The sequence below is a fragment of the Scyliorhinus torazame genome, chromosome 2, assembly GCF_047496885.1.
Source record: "Scyliorhinus torazame isolate Kashiwa2021f chromosome 2, sScyTor2.1, whole genome shotgun sequence".
NCBI classification, from domain to species: Eukaryota; Metazoa; Chordata; class Chondrichthyes; order Carcharhiniformes; family Scyliorhinidae; genus Scyliorhinus; species Scyliorhinus torazame.
In genome coordinates this window covers 101,404,612-101,424,691 of record NC_092708.1, presented here as the reverse complement: position 1 = coordinate 101,424,691, position 20,080 = coordinate 101,404,612, and the positions used below count along the sequence as shown (strand labels likewise).

Here is a 20,080-nt window from a genome sequence, read left to right as displayed (position 1 = left end):
TGTGGAAACTGTGCGACATTGGAGGCATTACCTGGCCGGTCGGTTGCCTTCATGTTCAATAACACACAGCGGGACAAGATCAAGAACGACAAGATTCTGAGGTGGAGCATCGAGCTCTCCACCTGCAACTACGATATCTTGCGTCGACCTGGGAAGCTCAATGAGCCCCAGATTTCCTATCCCGTGGTACTTGTGCCAGTGCACAAGTAGACTGACTCCGGGCCCTCCACAATGACCTCTGTCACCCGGGGGTCACCCGTTTTTTTCACTTCATCAAGGCTCGCAACCTGCCTTACTCCATCGAGGAGGCCTGGACCGTGACCACGGACTGCCAGGTCTGCACGGAGTGCAAGCCGCACTACTATCGGCCAGACAGAGCACACCTGGTAAAGGCCTCTCGCCTCTTTGAGCGCCTCAGCATCGATTTCAAAGGACCCCTCCACTGACCGTAAGATGTACTTCCTCAACATTGTTGACGAGTACTCAAGATTCCCCTTCACCATCCCGTGCCCTGACATGACCTCTGCCTCCGTCATCAAGGCCCTGCACAGTCTTTTCATCCCGTTTGGGTTCCCTGCCTACATCCATAGTGATCGGGGATCCTCCTTCATGAGTGACGAGCTGCAATTCCTGCTCAGCAAGGGCATCGCCTCCAGCAGGATGACCAGCTACAACCCCCGGGGAAACGGACAGGTGGAGAGGGAGAACGCGACAGTCTGGAAGGCCGTCCTCCTGGCCCTACGGTCTAGACGCCTCCCAGTCTCCCGCTGGCAGGAGGTCCTCTCTGATGCGCTCCACTCCATCCGGTCGCTCCTGTGTACAGCCAGCAATGAGACTCCTCACGAGCGTATGTTCGCTTTCCCCAGGAAGTCCATCTCCGGGGTCTCGCTCCCATCCTGGCTGGCTGTCCCAGGGCCCGCCCTCCTCCCAGAAGCATGCGAGGAGCCATAAATCTGACCCCCTCGTCGAGAAGGTCCTGCTCCTTCATGCCAACCCACAATATGCCTACGTGGCACATCAGGATGGGCGACAGGACACAGTCTCTGGTGTACCATCAATGACTACAAGACGAATGGTGAACAATTGAGGCTTTATTGCTCTAGATGTTAAGCCTCCTGCAGCTGGAACCAGAATGGAGGCAGTGCAGGAGAGCGTACACTTTTATACAGAGCCTACTGGGTGGAGCCAGCAGGCCGGGATTTACTGTAATGACTGGAGTACAATGGCAGTACCATAATACATGCAGTGTATGACCAGTGGTGTTTACCACATTCACCCCGTTTAAAAAAGAGTTCAGCGGGGGTGAAGTGACGTTACAGGTCGAGCCTGTCGGGGGCTTTGACCCTCCGCCGCGATCGCCTCAGTCCCGGTTGTGGTGTGGGCTCCGATGTGGGTACCTGCGACTCCGGGAGCATGTTGTCCTCTCCTCCTTCACCCAGTCATGGATCCGGTGGGGGGACGGGCGCTGCCGGGGTGGGGGTTGCGGTGATAGTCGCTGGTGGGGGGGGTGAACGGCGCAGGGGCAGGGGTGGTAACCAGAGGGTGAGGGGACGGTACCAGTGATGTACCGTCAATTACCAAGAGACGAGAATGGTGAAACAATCGAGGCTTTATTGCACAAGATGTTGTGCCTCCCGCAGCTGGAACCAGAATGGGAGCAGCGCAGGAGAGCATACACTTTTATACGCCGCCTGCTGGGCGGAGCCAGCAGGCTGGGATTTACTGTGGTACCTGTAATATACGGGCAGTGCCGTAATGCATACAATATATCACTCGTGGTGTCTACCACATTCACCCCGTTAAAAAAAAATTCTGGCGGGGGTGACGAAAACATTACAAATTAAGTCTGTCGGGGGCTTTGACCCTCCGCCGCGATCGCCTCAGTCCTGGTGGTGATGTGGGCAGCGACGTGGTGACCTGCGACTCCGGGAGCGTGTTGTCCTCTCCTTCGTCACCCCTGAGTGGATCCAGTGGGAGGACGGATCCCGCTGGGGTGGGGGCTACGGTGAGGTTCGCTGGTGGGAGGGTGGGTGGCACAGGGATGAATGAGGCAACCGGGAGGGGGGGGGGGGGGGGGTGTCAAGTCGGGGGTCGTGGGAGGGGACCCAGCAGGTGCCAGGTCCCGGAGGGAGACTGTGTACTGTCACCCGTCGGGATGTGCCACGTAGGCATACTGCGGGTTTGATTGTAGATGGTGGACCTTCTCGACCAAGGGGTTCGATTTATGGCTCCGCACATAGTTCCTGAGGAGGACGGGTCCAGGAACTGTCAGCCATGTTGGGAGCGAGACCCCGGAGGTGGACTTCCTGGGGAAGGCAAACACACATTCATGAGGGGCCTCATTAGTGGTGGTGCAGAGGAGCGACCGGATGGTGTGGAACGCGTCGGGGAGGACCTCTTGCCAGTGGGAGACCGGGAGATTTGTAGACCGCAGGGCCAGCAGGACGGCCTTCCAGACCATCCTGTTCTCCTTCTCCACCTGCCCGGTTCCCCGGGGGTCCTGCACAAGGTGATGCCCTTGCTGGGCAGGAACTGATGCAGCTCATCGCTCATGAACGAGGATCCCCGATCGCTGTGGATGTAGGTGGGAAACCGAACAGAGTGAAGATGCTGTGCAGGGATTAGATTACCGTGGCAGAAGTCATGTCCGGGCACGGGATGGCGATAGGGAACCGGGAGTACTCGTCAATTACGTTGAGGAAGTACACGTTGCGGTCGGTGGAGGGGAGGGGCCCTTTGAAGTCCATGCTGAGGCGTTCAAAGGGGCGGGAGGCCTTCACCAGATGTGCTCTATCTGGCCGGTAGAAGTGCAGCTTACACTCTGCGCAGACCTGGCAGTCTCTGGTGACGGTCCTGACCTCCTCAATGGAGTAGGGCAGGTTAAGGCCTTGACAAAATGGAAGAACCGGGTGACCCCCGTGTGGCAGAGGTCATAGTGGAGAGCCCGGAGTTGGTCCATTGTGCGCTGGCACATGTACCGCGGGATAGGGCATCAGGGGGCTCGTTGAGCTTCCCTAGGCGATACAAGATCTCATAATTATAGGTGGAGAGCTTGATCCTCCACCTCAAGATCTTGTCATTTTTGATCTTGCCCCGGTGTGTATTATTAATCAAGAAGGCAACCGACTGTTGGTCAGTGAGGAGAGTGAATCTCCTGCCGGCCAGGTAATGCCTCCAATGTCGCACAGCTTCCACAATGGCTTGGGCCCCCTTTTCGACAGAGGAGTGCCGAATTTTGGAGGCATGGAGGGTGCGGGAAAAGAAGGCCACGGGTGAGGCATGATCAATTGGACAAAGACGATAGTTCAATCCAACTGAGGCTTTATTGCTATCAGATGTGTGGCCTCCCACAGCAGCTGGTGAAATGGCTGCTGGCTGGAGGACACACATATTTATACAGGCAGGGATGACCGGCGAACCTGTAGTACAGGTCCTACCGTACATCACCTAATACAGGTGCAACAGTGGTTTACCACAACAGGTCTACCCGCCTGGTTGAGGGTGGCGGCCAGAGCCATTTCCGATGCATAGCTCTCCACCTGAAAGGGGAGGGACTCGTTGACCGCGTGTATCGTGGCCTTGGCGATGTTCGCCTTGATGTAGTTGTAGACCTGGCGGGCCTCAGCCGTCAGGGGAAAAACTGTGGACTTGTTGAGTGGGCGGGCCTTGTCTACATAATTAGGGACCCACTTGGCGTAATACGAGAAAAACCCCAGGCATCATTTCGAGGCAGTGGGGGAGAGGGAGGTCCAGGAGGGGGCGCATGCGGTCGGGGTCAGGCCCTAGGACGCCATTTTCCACTACGTAGCCAAGGATGGCTAAGCGGTTGGTGCGGAACACGCATTTCTCCTTATTGTATGTGAGGTTAAGGAGTTTGGCAGTATGGAGGAATTTTTGGAGGTTTGCGTCGTGGTCCTGCTGACCGTGGCCACAGATGGTGACGTTATCTAGGTACGGGAAGGTGGCCCGCAGCCCGTACTGGTCAACCATTCGGTCCATCACTCGCTGGAAGACCAAGACTCCATTGGTGACGTCGAAGGGAACTTTGAGGAAGTGATAGAGGCGGCCATCTGCTTCGAACGCAGTGTATTGGCGGTCCTCCGGGCGGATGGGGAGCTGGTGGTAGGCGGACTTCAAGTCCACTGTAGAGAAGACTCAATACTGCGCAATCTGATTGACCATGTCAGATATGATTGGAAGGGAGTATGCGTCGAGCTGCGTGTACCGGTTGATGGTCTGACTGTAGTCAATGACCAGCCTATGCTTCTCCCCAGTCTTCACCACCACTACTTGAGCTCTCCAGGGGCTGTTTCTGGCCTCAATGATCCCCTCCCGCAGAAGTCGTTGGACCTCCGACCTGATGAAGGTCCTGTCCTGGGCACTATACCGTCTGCTCCTAGTGGCGATGGGTTTGCAGTCCGGGGTGAGGTTCACAAACAGAGAAGGTGCACCGACCTTTTAAGGGTTGTGAGGCCGCAGACGGTGAGGGGGGGCAGGGGTCCGCCGAATTTCAAAGTAAGGCTTTGGAGATGGCATTGAAAATCCAGGCCGAGCAACGGGGCAGCGCAGAGGTGGGGGAGGACGTAGAGCCTGAAGTTGCTGAACTCTACGCCCTGGACGGTGAGGGTCACGATGCAGTACCCCCGGATTTCAATGGAATGGGATCCGGAGGCCAGGGAGATTTTCAGGGTGACGGGGTGTACTGGGAGGGAGCAGCGCCTTACCGTAGTGTGGTGGATGAAACTCTCTGTGCTCCCGGTGTCAAAGAGACAGGTCGTCTCATGCCCATTGATCTTCACCGTCGTAGTCAGAGTAGGAATGTCAGGATAGATAGGATGAATGTGTGGCTCGAGAGATGGTGCAAGAGGGAGGGATTCCAATTCCTGGGGCATTGGAACCGGTTCTGGGGGAGGTGGGACCAGTAGAAACCGGATGGTCTGCACCTGGGCAGGACTGGAACCTATGTCCTGGGGGGGTGTTTGCTAGAGCTGTTGGGGAGGGTTTAAACTAATGTGGCAGGGGGATGGGAACCAATGCAGGAAGTCGGAAGGTAGTAAAACAGGGACAGACACAAAAGGCAGTAAGCCATAGTCAAAAATCAAAATTGGCGACAGTACAAGGTACTGTGATTGAGGGGAGCTCAGTGAATAGGACCAGGAATACTAAAAGGAATAAAACGGGAAGTAAAAATATAAATGGTAAGCGACGCGGCAGGTTATTACATGAAGATACGGGTTCAACGACAAGGAAAATTAGGAGAAAAGTTAAGAGGAAATATAACTTAGGAGAGGTTACTGATCGAGGTGTTAAAATTCAAAACAGAGGTATAAAAGCCAACATAAGTGTACTTTACCTGAATGCTCATAGTATTCGGAATAAGGTAAATGAGTTGATGGCGCAAATCATCGTGAATTACTATGATTTAGTGGCCATTACTGAAATATGGTTAAAGGATGGTCACGACTGGGAGTTAAATATCCGAGGGTATCAAACTATTCGGAAGGACAGAGTGGATGGTAAGGGAGGTGGTGTCGCTCTGTTATTTAAGGATGACATCCGGGCAATTGTAAGGGATGACATTGGTGCTATGGAGGATAAGTTTGAATCCATTTGGGTGGAAATCAGGAATAGGAAGGCGAAATAGCCACTGATAGGAGTAGTCTATAGGCCACCAAATAGTAACATTATGGTGGGGCAGGCAATAAACAAAGAAATAACTGATGCATGCAGAAATGGTACAGCAGTTATCATGGGGGATTTTAATCTGCATGTTGATTGGTCGGTCAAGGCAGCCTTGAGGACGAGTTTATAGAATGTATCCGCGATAGTTTCCTAGAACAGTATGTAATGGAACCTACGAGGGAACAAGCGGTCCTAGATCTGGTCCTGTGTAATGAGACAGGATTGATTAATGATCTCACAGTTAAGGATCCTCTCGGAAGGAGCGATCACAATATGGTGGAATTTAAAATACAGATGGAGGGTGAGAAGGTAAAATCAAATACTAGTGTTTTGTGCTTAAACAAAGGCGATTACAATGGGATGAGAGAAGAACTAGCTAAGGTAGACTGGGAGCAAAGACTTTATGGTGAAACAGTTGGGCAACAGTGGAGAACATTCCAAGTGATTTTTCACAGTGCTCAGCAGAGGTATATACCAACAAAAAGGACGGTAGAAAGAGGGAAAATCGACCGTGGATATCTAAGGAAATAGGGGAGAGTATCAAATTGAAGGAAAAAACATACAAAGGGGCAAAGATTAGTGGGAGACTAGAGGACTGGGAAATCATTAGGGGGCAACAGAAAGCTAATTAAAAAATCTATAAAGAGTAAGATAGATTATGAGAGTAAACTTGCTCAGAATATTAAAACAGCTAGTAACGGTTTCTACAAATATATAAAACAAAAAAGAGTGGCTAAGGTAAATATTGGTCCTTTAGAGGATGAGAAGGGAGATTTAATAATGGGAGATGAGGAAATGGCTGAGGAACTGATCAGGTTTTTTGGGTCGGCCTTCACAGTGGAAGACACAAGTAACATGCCAGTGACTGATAGAAATGGGGCTATGACAGGTGAGGACCTTGAGAGGATTGTTATCACTAAGGAGGGTGTGATGGGCAAGCTAATGGGGCTAAAGGCAGACAAGTCTCCTGGCCCTGATGGAGGAGCAGCAGCGGGGCGAGAGGAGCAGCAGCGGGGCGAGAGGAACAGCAGCGGGGAGAGAGGAGCAGCAGCGGGGAGAGAGGAGCAGCAGAGGGGAGAGAGGAGCAGCAGTGGGGAGAGAGGTGCAGCAGCGGGGAGAGTGGAGCAGCAGTAGGGAGAGAGGAGCAGCAGTAGGGAGAGAGGAGCAGCAGCGGGGAGAGAGGAGCAGCAGCGGGGAGAGTGGAGCAGCCGCAGGAAGAGAGGATGAGCAGCGGGGAGCGAGGAGCAGCAGCGGGGAGAGAGGAGCAGCAGCGGGGAGCGTGGAGCAGCTGCGGGGAGAGTGGAGCAGCAGCGGGGAGAGTGGAGCAGCAGCGGGGAGAGAGGAGCACCAGCGGGGAGAGGGGATCAGCAGCGGGGAGAGAAGAGCAGCAGAGGGGAGAGAGGGGCAGCAGCAGGGAGAGAGGAGCAGTAGCAGGGAGAGAGGAGCACCAGCGGGGAGAGGGGGTCAGCAGCGGGGAGAGAAGAGCAGCAGAGGGGAGAGAGGGGCAGCAGCAGGGAGAGAGGAGCAGCAGCGGGGAGAGAGGAGCAGCAGCGGGGAGAGAGGAGCAGCAGCGGAGACAGAGGAGCAGCAGTGGGGAGAGAGGAGCAGCAGCGGGGAGAGTGGAGCAGCTGCGGGGAGAGTGGAGCAGCAACGGGGAGAGTGGAGCAGCAGCGGGGAGAGAGGAGCAGCAGCGCGGAGAGAGGAGCATCAGCGGGGAGAGAGGAGCAGCAGCAGGGAGAGTGGAGCAGCAGCGGGGAGAGAGGAGCATCAGCGGGGAGAGAGGAGCAGCAACGGGGAGAGAGGAGCAGCAACGGGGAGAGAGGAGCAGCAACGGGGAGAGTGGAGCAGCAGCGGGGAGAAGGAGAAGCAGCGGGGAGAGAGGAGCAGCAACGGGGAGAGAGGAGCATCAGCGGGGAGAGAGGAGCAGCAGCGGGGAGAGAGGAGCATCAACGGGGAGAGAGGAGCAGCAGCAGGGAGAGTGGAGCAGCAGTAGGGAGAGAGGAGCAGCAGCGGGGAGAGAGCAGCAGCAGCGGGGAGAGTGGAGCAGCAGCGGGGAGAAGGAGAAGCAGTGGGTCAAGAGGAGCAGCAGCAGGGAGAGAGGAGCAGCAGCGGGGAGAGAGGAGCAGCAACGGGGAGAGTGGAGCAGCAGCGGGGAGAAGGAGAAGCAGCGGGTCAAGAGGAGCAGCAGCGGGGAGAGAGGAGCAGCAGTGGGGAGAGAGGAGCAGCAGTGGGTCAAGAGGAGCAGCAGCGGGGAGAGAGGAGCAGCAGTGGGGAGAGAGGAGCAGCAGCGGAGACAGAGGAGCAGCAGTGGGGAGAGAGGAGCAGCAGCGGGGAGAGAGGAGTAGCAGTGGGGAGAGAGGAGCAGCAGCGGGGAGAGAGGAGCAGCAGCGGGGAGAGAGGAGCAGCAGCGGAGACAGAGGAGCAGCAGCGGAGACAGAGGAGCAGCAGTGGGGAGAGAGGAGCAGCAGCGGGGAGAGTGGAGCAGCTGCGGGGAGAGAGGAGCAGCAGCGGGGAGAGAGGAGTAGCAGCCGGGAGAGAGGAGCAGCAGCGCAGAGAGAGTAGCATCAGCGGGGAGAGAGGAGCAGCAACGGGGAGAGTGGAGCAGCAACGGGGAGAGAGGAGTAGCAGCGGGGAGAGAGGAGCAGCAGCGCGGAGAGAGGAGCATCAGCGGGGAGAGAGGAGCAGCAACGGGGAGAGTGGAGCAGCAGCGGGGAGATAGGAGCAGCAGCGGGGCGAGAGGAGCAGCAGCAGGGAGAGAGGAGCATCAGCGGGGAGAGAGGAGCAGCAACGGGGAGAGTGGAGCAGCAGCGTGGAGAGAGGAGCAGCAACGGGGAGAGAGGAGCAGCAGCGGGGAGAGAGGAGCAGCAGCGGGGAGAAGGAGAAGCAGCGGGGAGAGAGGAGCAGCAGTGGGTCAAGAGGAGCAGCAGCGGGGAGAGAGGAGCAGCAGCGGGGAGAGTGGAGCAGCAGTAGGGAGAGAGGAGCAGCAGCGGGGAGAGAGGAGCAGCAGCGGGGAGAGAGGAGCAGCACAATTACTTACGAGAGAGACGAGTAGAGATGAAGTCGATGAGGCTTTATTAAGCGAGACTTGTCCCCAGCAGTTCAGCAACAGAATGAAGCGGCGGGGAGAAGCCCGGGTTCTTATACTCCGCCTTCAGGGCAGAGCCAGGAGTCAACAGCCAACCAGGACCCGTGATCTGTCAGCCAATAGCATCACGGCTTCACAGTCCCACATGACCCCTAATACATACCACCACATTCACCCCTTGTTAAAAATGAACCCGGCGGGGTGGTGGTTCGCATGGTGGCAGGAGTTTACAAGGCTGGTCCTGGGAGGAAAATTTTGGGCATGTTATTACAGTTTTAGCCCTACACTGGGCTATGTACAAGGTTTGTGAAAATATTTACAATATAAGTAAGAGAAAAAAAAATTGTTACAGTCCAACAACATTCTTGGTGTCACACTGATGCCACGAGTCGAGCGGGCGGTCTGGTCTTCCTCGTCAATCGCCTCAGCCCCGGTGGTGGTGAAGGTGCTTGTTCCGGCGTTGTCGTCTCTGGGAGCGTTTCGGTGTTTGTTCCTGTTTTACTCCTGGGCGGGCACGGGAAGAGGACCGGGAAGGGGACGGTCGCGGGGTGCGCCGGTGGCAGGGAGGGGATGATCGGTGTCGGGGGGGTGTGTGTGTTGCCGGCGGGCGCCAGGTCTCGCAGGGAGACCGTGTCCTGTCGGTCGTCGGGGTACGCCACGTAGGCGTACTGCGGGTTCGCGTGGAGGAGGTGAACCCTCTCGACCAACGGGTTCGACTTGTGCGCCCGCACATGTTTCCGGAGCAAGATGGGTCCTGGGGCTGCCAGCCAGGTCGGCAGCGACGTTCCGGAGGAGGACTTCCTGGGGAAGACAAGGAGGCGCTCATGGGGCGTTTGGTTAGTGGTGGTACACAGCAGCGACCGGATGGAGTGGAGAGCGTCCGGGAGGACCTCCTGCCACCGGGAAACTGGGAGATCCCTGGACCGTAGGGCCAGTAGGACGGTCTTCCAGACCGTGCCGTTCTCCTTCTCTACTTGCCCGTTCCCCCGGGGGTTGCAGCTGGTCATCCTGCTCGAGGCTATGCCCTTGCTGAGCAGGAACTGGCGCAGCTCGTCACTCATGAAAGAGGACCCCCTGTCGCTGTGGACGTATGCGGGGCAACCGAACCGACTGTGGCCGCGGTCATGTCAGAGCAGGGAATGGCGAATGGGAAACGGGAGTACTCGTCCACCACGTTCAGGAAGTATGTGTTGCGGTCGGTGGAGGGGAGGGGCCCTTTGAAATCCAGACTGAGGCGTTCAAAGGGGCGGGAAGCCTTGATCAGGTGCGCTCTATCCGGCCTGAAAAAGTGCGGTTTGCACTCCGCGCAGATGTGGCAGTTCCTGGTGACTGTACGGACCTCCTCCACAGAGTAGGGGAGGTTGCGGGACTTTATAAAATGGTAGAACGGAGTGACCCCCGGGTGGCAGAGGTCCTCGTGGAGGGCTTGGAGACGGTCTATTTGTGCGTTGGCACATGTGCCGCGGGATAGGGCATTGGACGGCTCATTCAGCTTTCCGGGACGGTACAAGATCTCGTAGTTGAAGGTGGAGAGCTCGATCCTCCACCTTAAGATTTTGTCATTTTTAATTTTGCCCCGCTGTGCATTATCGAACATGAAGGCGACCGACCGTTGGTCCGTGAGGAGAGTGAATCTCCTGCCGGCCAGGTAATGCCTCCAATGTCGCACAGCTTCCACTATGGCTTGGGCTTCCTTTTCCACTGAGGAGTGATGGATTTCTGAGGCGTGGAGGGTCCGGGAGAAAAAGGCCATGGGTCTGCCCGCTTGGTTAAGGGTGGCCGCCAGAGCTACGTCGGATGCGTCGCTCTCGACCTGGAAGGGGAGGGACTCGTCGATGGCGCGCATCGTGGCCTTTGCGATATCCGCTTTGATGCGGCTGAAGGCCTGGCGAGCTTCTGTCGACAGGGGGAAGGTAGTGGTCTGTATTAGCAGGCGGGCCTTGTCTGCATACTGGGGGACCCACTGGGCGTAATATGAAAAGAACCCCAGGCAACGTTTCAGGGCTTTGGAGCAGTGGGGGAGGGGAAATTCCATGAGGGGGCGCATGCGTTCGGGGTCGGGGCCTATTATCCCATTGCGCACTACGTATTCCAGGATGGCCAACCGGTTTGTGCTAAAAACGCACTTTTCCTCGTTGTATTTGAGGTTCAAGGCGTTAGCGGTCTGGAGGAATTTTTGGAGGTTGGCGTCGTGGTCCTGCTGATCGTGGCCGCAGATGGTTATGTCGTCGAGATACGGGAACGTGGCCTGCAACCAGTGCTGGTCAACCATTCGGTCCATCTCCCGTTGGAAGACCGAGACCCCGTTCGTGACACCAAATGGGACCCTTAGGAAGTGGTATAGACGCCCGTCTGCCTCGAAGGCTGTGTACTTGCGGTCACCTGGGTGGATGGGGAGCTGGTGGTAGGCGGACTTGAGGTCCACGGTGGAGAAAACCTTATACTGGGCAATCCGATTTACCATGTCGGATAAGCGGGGGAGAGGGTACGCATCTAGCTGTGTGTACCTGTTGATGGTCTGGCTATAGTCTATGACCATCCTTTGCTTTTCCCCGGTCTTTACTACTACCACCTGGGCTCTCCAGGGACTATTGCTGGCCTGGATTATGCCTTCCTTCAGCAACCGCTGGACTTCAGACCGAATAAATATCCGGTCCTGGGCGCTGTACCGTCTGCTCCTAGTGGCGACGGGTTTGCAATCCGGGGTGAGGTTTGCAAACAAGGACGGCGGTTCAACCTTGAGAGTTGCGAGGCCGCAGATAGTGAGTGGGGGTATTGGGCCGCCAAATTGAAATGTTAGGCTCTGCAGGTTACACTGGAAATCTAATCCCAGTAATGTGGGCGCGCAGAGTTGAGGAAGGACGTAGAGCCTGTAGTTTTTAAACTCCCTCCCTTGCACCGTTAGGTTCGCGATGCAGAACCCTTTGATCTCTATGGAGTGGGATCCTGCAGCTAGGGAAATCTTTTGCGTACTTGGATGGATGGTCAGAAAACAGCGTCTTACCGTGTCGGGGTGAATGAAACTTTCGGTGCTCCCGGAGTCGATCAGGCATGATGTCTCGTGTCCGTTGATCAGCACCGTTGTTGTCGTCGTCTGGAGCGTCCGGGGCCGTGATTGATCCAGCGTCACCGAAGCCAGTCGTGGTCGTAGTGTCTCGGCATCTTCTTCGGACCCCTTGGAGCCGTCGATGCTGGGTCCTTTGTTGTCATCCAAGATGGCGGCGTCCATGAATCGCACGCGGCCGGGTGTGGACAAAATGGCCGCCCCATGGATCGCACGTGGTCGGGGGTGGACAAAATGGCCGCCCCATGAATCGCACGTGGCTGGGGAGTCACAAGATGGCAGTGCCCATCCTCCCCTCGTGGTGCCCGGGACCCAAAATGGCGGCGCCCGCGGGTCGCATATGGGGCGCTGGGGGGGGGTTGGGGAGCATTTGAGATGCGCTGGGCTCGTTCTTCTCCGGGGATTGCGGCGACCCCCCGGGACCGGCACACAGCCGCGTAATGGCCCTTCCTGCCGCAGCTTTTGCAAATAGCTGCGCGGGCCGGGCAGCGCTGCCGGGGGTGTTTTGCTTGCCCGCAGAAATAGCAGCGGGCCCCCCCGGGATGATCTGCCGCTTTAACCGCGCAAGACTGTGAGGGAGGGTGGGGGGGTTTGTCGCGACAGTGGTCCACGGAGCCCAAGGGGCTGCCGCGCGGTCAGGGCCGTAGGCGCGGGCGTTTTGCGAGGCCTCATCTAGGGAAGCTGCAATGGCCCGTGCCTCTGAGAGTCCTAGCGACTGTCTTTCTAAAAGTCTTTGGCGGATTTGGGGAGAGTTCATACCTGCCACAAACGCATCGCGAATTAGCACGTCCGTGTGTTCAATCGCGTTCACCGGCGGGCAGCTGCAGCCCCGTCCCAAAATTAGCAGCGCGGCGTAGAATTCCTCTAACGATTCTCCGGGACTTTGCCGTCTCGTTGCGAGTTGGTAGCGTGCGTAGACCTGGTTCACGGGGCGAACGTAGATGCTCTTCAGTGCTGCGAGCGCCGTCGGGAAATCCTCTGCGTCTTCTATGAGAGGGTAAATTTCCGGGCTTACCCTCGAATGCAGGACCTGCATTTTCTGGTCTTCTGTGATCCGGCCGGGGGCCGTTCGAAGGTAGCCTTCAAAACAAGCTTGCCAGTGTTTAAAAACTGCTGCCGAGTTCGCTGCGTGGGGGCTGACCCGCAGGCATTCCGGGGCGATCCGGAGCTCCATAGTCCTTTAAGCTTGCTTAATAAATTGTAGCGCACAAGGACTTACGAGAGAGACGAGTAGAGATGAGGGGAGAGGAGCAGCAGCGGGAGAGAGGAGCAGCAGCGGGGAGAGAGGAGCAGCAGCGGGTGAGAGGAGCAGCAGCGGGTGAGAGGAGCAGCAGCGGGTGAGAGGAGCAGCAGCGGGGAGAGAGGAGCAGCAGCGGGGAGAGAGGAGCAGCAGCGGGGAGAGGGGAGCAGCAGCGGGGCGAGAGGAGCAGCAGCGGGGAGAGAGGAGCAGCAGCGGGAGAGAGGAGCAGCAGCCGGGAGAGAGGAGCAGCAGCGGGGAGAGAGGAGCAGCAGCCGGGAGACTGGAGCAGCAGCGGGGAGAGAGGAGCAGCAGCGGGGAGAGAGGAGCAGCAGTGGGGAGAGAGGAGCAGCAGCGGGGCGAGAGGAGCAGCAGCGGGGAGAGAGGAGCAGCAGCGGGAGAGAGGAGCAGCAGCGGGGAGAGAGGTACAGCAGTGGGGAGACTGGAGCAGCAGCGGGGAGAGAGGAGCAGCGGCGGGGAGACTGGAGCAGCAGCGGGGAGAGAGGTACAGCAGCGGGGTGAGAGAAGCAGCAGTGGGACCAGCGTGGGACCAGTGAGTGGGCAGAGGCAAGGAACGGTGCTGGGCGGGGGCAGTGCCAGGCACATGGTCATTGGACGGGGGGGCTAGTGGCCAGGGGTGGCGGGTCGAATCGGTGCCAGAAGGCTGGTGACAACCCACCCATGCGGCCTGTTGGAGAACATTGACCTTCTTACGGCACTAGCTTCCAGTCTTCCTGGTCACGCCCCCCAAGCTGACGGCCGCTGCCACTTCCTCCCAGGCAGCAACTGCCTGCCCTTGGGCTGACTCTCAGAGACCCTCGGGGGAACAGGTCATCCCATCGACCACGTCCAACAGTCTTGCCAGGTTGGCATCGCCGAATCATGGGGCTGGTCCCCTCAGTGGCCTGGCTGCAAGCTGTGTGGGTTTGGCTGTGCAGGAGCATTTTAAGTGCTGCTCTCCCTTGTTAGCAGGGGGCTGATGAGTCGGCAGGATAGTCATTTGTAGCGTGAAGCCCATGAGGCCTCGTTAAGTGGATGTTTTATACAGTTGACGGCCTTGGCAGCCGAGCATCAGGAAGCTCACGAGGGATGATTTACTGAGAGCACCAAGAGGAGTCAATGAGGCATTTGAGACTTTCTACAGAGATCTGTCCAGGTTAGAGCCATCGGAGTGGGTGTCAGATATGGAGGAGTTTCTGGACAGGTTTTCCTTCCCGAGAATAGAGGAGGAGAATAGGAAAGAGTTGGAGGCCCCGTTAGGCTTGGATGAGGTGCTGAGGGCGATTGGTTTAATGCGGATGAACAAGGTTCCGGGTTCTGATGGATATTCATCAGACCAGAAGACATAGGAGCAGAATTAGGCCATGGAGCCCATTGAGTCTGCTCCGTCATTCAATCATGCCTGACACCTCCTGCCTTCTCCCCATAACCCCTGATCCCCTTATTAATCAAGAATCCATCTGTCTTTGTTTAAAGACATTCAGTTATTTGGCCTCGACAGCCTTCTGCGACAATGAGTTCCACAGATTCACTACCCTCTGGCTGAAGAAATTCCTCCCCAGTCTGAGCTTGTGCCCTCGGGTTCTAGTTTTTCCTACTAGTGAAAACGGCCTCTCCACGTCCACTCTATCCAGTCCTTGCAGTGTCCTGTAAGTTTCAATAAGATACCCCTCATCCTTCTAAACTCCAACGAGGACACAGATTCCTCAATCGTTCCTCATACGACAAGCTCTTCATTCCAGGAATCATTCTTGTGAATCTCCTCTGGGCCCTTAAGGCCAGCACATTCTTCCTTAGATACGGGACCCAAAACTGCTCACATTACTCCAAATGAGGTCTGACCAGAGCCTTACACAGCCTCAAGAAGTACATCCCTGGTCTTGTATTCTAGCCCTCTCAGACATAAATGAGAACATTGCATTTGCCTTTCTAACTACCGACTGAATCTGCATGTTAACCTTAAGAGAATCTTGAACTAAGACTCCTAAGTCCCTTTGTGCTTCTGATTTCCAAAGCATTTCCCCATTTAGAAAATAGAGGAAACAGAAGAGCTGCTACTTGACTGCTTAGAGACAGTGGACTGATCCATATTTAAGAACCATGCGACCAACTTAAATGAGTGTGCCACCACTGTCACAGACTTCATCAGCAAATGTGTGGACGACTGCGTGCCAAAGAAAGCAGTACGTATGTTCCCCAACCGGAAACCATGGCTCAATCGCGAGATTGACTCCCTACTGAAGGGCAAGCCTGAGGCGTTCAAGGCAGTTGACCCTGACCTATACAAGAAATCCAGATACGATCTCCACAAAGCCATCCGGGATGCCAAGAGAGAATATCAGACCAAGCCAGAGTCACAGACTAGCATCACAGACTCTCGGCAGTTGTGTCAAGGCCTAAACAACGTAACGGGCTGCAAAGCGAAGCTGAACAGTATCTCCAGCAGCAGCGCACCCCTCCCCGATGAACTCAATGCATTTGAGTGTTCTCGTGGGCCAGCCAACCATACCCACATGTTCTAGCCTTGCCCTAAGATGGTGAGCTTTTGGGTCTCCTTGTCTCTTAACATCGACCTGGAGCCATATCCTTTGGTGTCCATGACTCGCCGGGGCTGCAGACTGGGGTGAGGGCAGATACACTCGTCTTTGAGTCACTGATAACCCGAAGGCGAGTTATGCTGGCAGGGAGAGCGTCCACTCCGCCTCGTGCCTCGGCCTGGTTGGGTTACCTTATGAACTTTTTAACTTGGAAAAGGTCAAGTACACTGGAAGGGGCTCGGTAGAGGGATTCTGTCTGAGGTGGCAGCATTTATCTCACACTTCAAAGAGTTAATTACAATCAGATGTTTCGAGGGGGAGGGTTCTGTTTGGATGTAACCTTTGTTGTGTGCTTTTCTACATCTCTAATTTCTTGTACTATTGAACAATTTTCATAGTGATTGTGTTGTAGTTTAGATCGTGTTTGTTAAATATGAACTCTTAGATAAAATATTATTTTCTAAATAATTAGACCACGTAGCCTTGAGACATTTTCTAACTTAATTGAAACCCTGGGCTTTGGTTGTATCACTGCCGGAAAATCTTGGACGAAAGAGACCGCCTCTCCTTCATAGAGCAAGGCCCCGTTACGTCTAGTTGCTTTGCCAATCTCCAAAGTTATGAAAATACACCATTACTGGCTGGGAACACTGATTGTCCCTTGGTCTTAAAGACAGGATACACTGTGTCCTTTCTACCTTAATACATCTAGCTTCCGTATTCAGATTAAGAAAATGTGGTAGCCAGCTGGGATGTTACCCTCAGCTCCTTCTGGCAAACCAACAACAAAACTATGCCAAGGGGCATAATTTATCCTCCGGCCTCAGTTTTCCACATTGGCCAGGAATTCTGACATACCATGTAGTTGCTTTTCTAAGGGTTGCAAGCGGGCCTCATTTGAGGAAGTTGCATTTTCAACAGTAATGATTCTCTCCTCCAATTCCTCAAACCAGGGGCGAAATTCTCTGGTATCGGTGCGATGTCCGCTGACCGGCGCCAAAAACGGCGCAAATCAGTCCGGCATCGCGCGGCCCCAAAGGTGCGGAATCCTCCGCATCTTGGGGGGCCGAGCCCTAACCTTGAGGGGCTAGGCCGAGCCGGACTGATTTCCGCCCTGCCAGCTGGCGGAAAAGGCCTTTGGTGCCCCGCCAGCTGGCGAGGAAATGATATTGCCAGGTGGCGCATGCGCGGGAGCGTTAGCGGCCACTCACGGCATCCCCGCGCATGCGCTGTGGAGGGAGTCTCTTCCGCCTCCGCCATGGTGGAGACCGTAGCGAAGGCAGAAGGAAAAGAGTGCCCCCGTGGCACAGGCCCGCCCGCGGATCGGTGGGCCCCGATCGTGGGCCAGGCCACCGTGGGGGCACCCCCCGGGGCCAGATCGCTCCGCGCCCCCCCCCCAGGACCCCGGAGCCCGCCCACCCCGCCTTGTCCCGCCGGTAAGAGAGGTGGTTTAATCCACGCTGGTGGGACTTCGGCCCGTCCGGGACGGAGAATCGCGAGGGGGGCTCGTCAACCGGCGCGGCGCGATTCCCGCCCCCTCCGAATCTCCGGTGCCAGAGAATTCGGCAACCGGCGGGGGCGGGATTCACGCCAGCCCCCGGCGATTCTCCGACCCGGCGGGGGCTCGGAAAATCTCGCCCCTTTTACAATATGAGCACTGATCTTCTGCGCCAACAAGCCGAGTTTCTCATCTGTAATGCCTTAGAGAATGCCGTGTCGAGAGTCTGTTTGAGGATTAATTTGCAATGTTGAGGAGTCGGCTCCACCCCCAGTTGCTTCTTACTGCTCTCTTTTCTCCACGATTTTCTCAGGATTTCTTGGCATTTTGTCACCAACATTTAGTCAGAAATCTTCCATGGGAATAATATGGAATTCTTACTCCCGGATTAGGTAAGTATGGGCTCCATGAGTGGGATAAATAAGAGGATAAAAGAATGAGGTGCACCAGAGCCACGGAAACACTAATCCCACAGGTGAACCCCCTATTCAGAAAGTTTAAACATCCAATGGGAAGTACCCTCTCTCTGGGAGCTATTGTGAATGTCTCGGAGTCTGAGCAAGAGCCGGAGACGGGGCTGATCCACAGGACTTGGCTTGATGGTTAGCCAAGAAATGTTAGACAGTTTAAAGCTTGGTCTATCACCTGGATATATCCAAAACTGACTCTCAGTCAAATTCCCCAACTACCCAGCTCTCCCCAGAACCTCTGGCCAGACTACTCCCCCAACCCGATTACTCTCCCCAATCCAGAGGCAACTTACCCCTGACTTGACATTCTGAATTCTCCCTCAGTGTACCCGAACAGGAGCTGGAATATGCGATTCGGGGATTTTCACAGTAACTTCATTGCAGTGTTAATGTAAGCCTACTTGTGACACTAATAAAGATCATTATTGGACCTGACTGACCCCCGGACACTCAACAAAACTACTACCGCCCCCAACTGGACAAAACTACAGTCCTTGATCAATTCAACCTGATTAACCCCGATCCAACCTGACTACCCACTGACCCTCCCCCCGACACCGGGCCCAACTTCCACCCCACATACACAACCAACACCAAACTACCCAATGACCACCACCTGTCGCCCCCCACAACCACATTACCCTTCCCCCGATCTGACTACCCCCTGACCTAACACGCCAACTTGACTCCTGCGCGACCTGACTACCTCCCCGATCTGATAAACCGCCACCCCCGACCTGACTACCCCCCACCTGACCACTCCCCAACCAGACTACCCCCCTGACCTGACTATGTTACTGACCTGACTACCTCCCCAGCCTGACTACTCCCCCTCCCCCCACCGAAGTCTCCCCACCGATCTGACTTCTCTCCCCCTGACTACCCCCACTGGCCTGACTCACCTACAACCTGACTACCCCCGTAACCCGACTTCCCCCCAACCTCATTACTCCCGCAACCTGACTAACATTGGAACCTGACTTTTCCCTGACCTGCTACTCATGCCCCCCCAAACCAGGCCTGGGTATCCCCCTGCCCACCCTACTACTTACCACCCTGACTAAACATTCCCCCATGACCAACGTGTCCACCCTCTGACCTGATTATGCTTGCCCGATCAGATCAGACAACCCCTGACCCCCCCAACCAGACCTGACAAGTGCCCAACCAGCCCCCGTCACCCACCTACCTATCCACATTCCCACTCACCAACCCACTCATTCACTTACCCAAACGTTTAGATGTACCTGAATATGGCAGATATTGCTGTAAATAAGGGGCGTGCCATCTCTTTCCTCAACTCCCTTCTGATGGAGTTCCCCAGGGGCACTGCATTTCTTTGATAGCGGGGATCGGAAGATCCCGAAAGAAATACACAGTAGTGCTGGATCAGGAGACTCTTCGCATGCAGGGGCAACATACACAGCACTGCTTCTGCCAGAAGATTCGGCTACATCTTTCCTACCAGTTGGTGGGAAAAAATGGCAGAGAATGTGAGGAAGAATTAAAATATCAATTGAAAGCTGCATTTTAGTTATCTTGTGTTGATATTACAGAGCTGCGACGAGGGGCTTTTCACAGTAACTTCATTTGAAGCCTACTTGTGACAATAAACGATTATCATTATCATAATAGTCTTATGATGCAATTTCACCATCACAGTCTATAGGATGAAACTCTGTCATGAATCAGGGGGAACTGGGCTGCAGGAATGTGGAGTTGTGGTTCGTGCATACTTGGAGAAGGGGAGGAAGTTGTTTCCTCAAAAACAACGCAGAAGGCTGATACAGTGAGCAAAAGAATATTAAATTCCCTGTCTTGCTGTGTTTACTGAGGTAATTACAGAGTAGCTGATGTTGGGGAAGTTATTATTATTTCTGTGGATCTGTTAACAAACCATTAAAGTCAACAAGAGGGTAAATTTAAATTTTGCATACATCCCTCCTTGGTTTAAAGTCAAGCATTATCTTACAAAAAAACAATGTCTCCGACAGTTTCAGAAAAAATGCACAAATTATTATGCCTATTCCGAGTCAGGTTTTAAACATAATCATAATTAAATAAATGTAATCAAACTTAGTTGATTTTATGAAGATTGTTATCCAGTAAAGTACTGTAATAGCAATTATAACCCTCATTTCAACCAGTTGCTTAATTTGGAAACAAAATTATTTTACCTTGTGTGCCAATTATTTCCATATGGAGATGTGTTAGTCCACTTGCAATAGAGATGACAAATTGTATCATACCATCTATTGTCACAGTATATCTGTCTAAGTAGTCAAACAGTGAACCATTCTCATGGTAATCGGAAACAAGCCAAAGTTGAGTCCGGATGCCATCATCTGACAAAAAAGGAAAAGTTAAACAGTAAATTAAAATTATTTATAATTGTTAATATAGAATTTTTCATTTAAGAACACTATTTTATATCTTAAAATCTGGAATTAGCACCTACTGTTCGTTAAATGCTCATTTCAATGACATGAGTAACTATTCATTATGTA

The 20,080-nt window shown here is 54.7% G+C and overlaps 1 protein-coding gene across 1 annotated transcript in view; it reads right to left on the bottom strand.

Annotated features, from left to right (window-relative positions):
* acvr1c (activin A receptor type 1C) overlaps window positions 1-20,080 on the bottom strand; it is a 295,659-nt gene that overhangs the window by 198,943 nt on the left and 76,636 nt on the right. Inside the window, exon 4 of the mRNA XM_072475088.1 lies at window positions 19,751-19,918. Within this exon, the coding sequence (XP_072331189.1) occupies window positions 19,751-19,918 (168 nt within the window). The remainder of the gene's footprint in view (window positions 1-19,750; window positions 19,919-20,080) is intronic.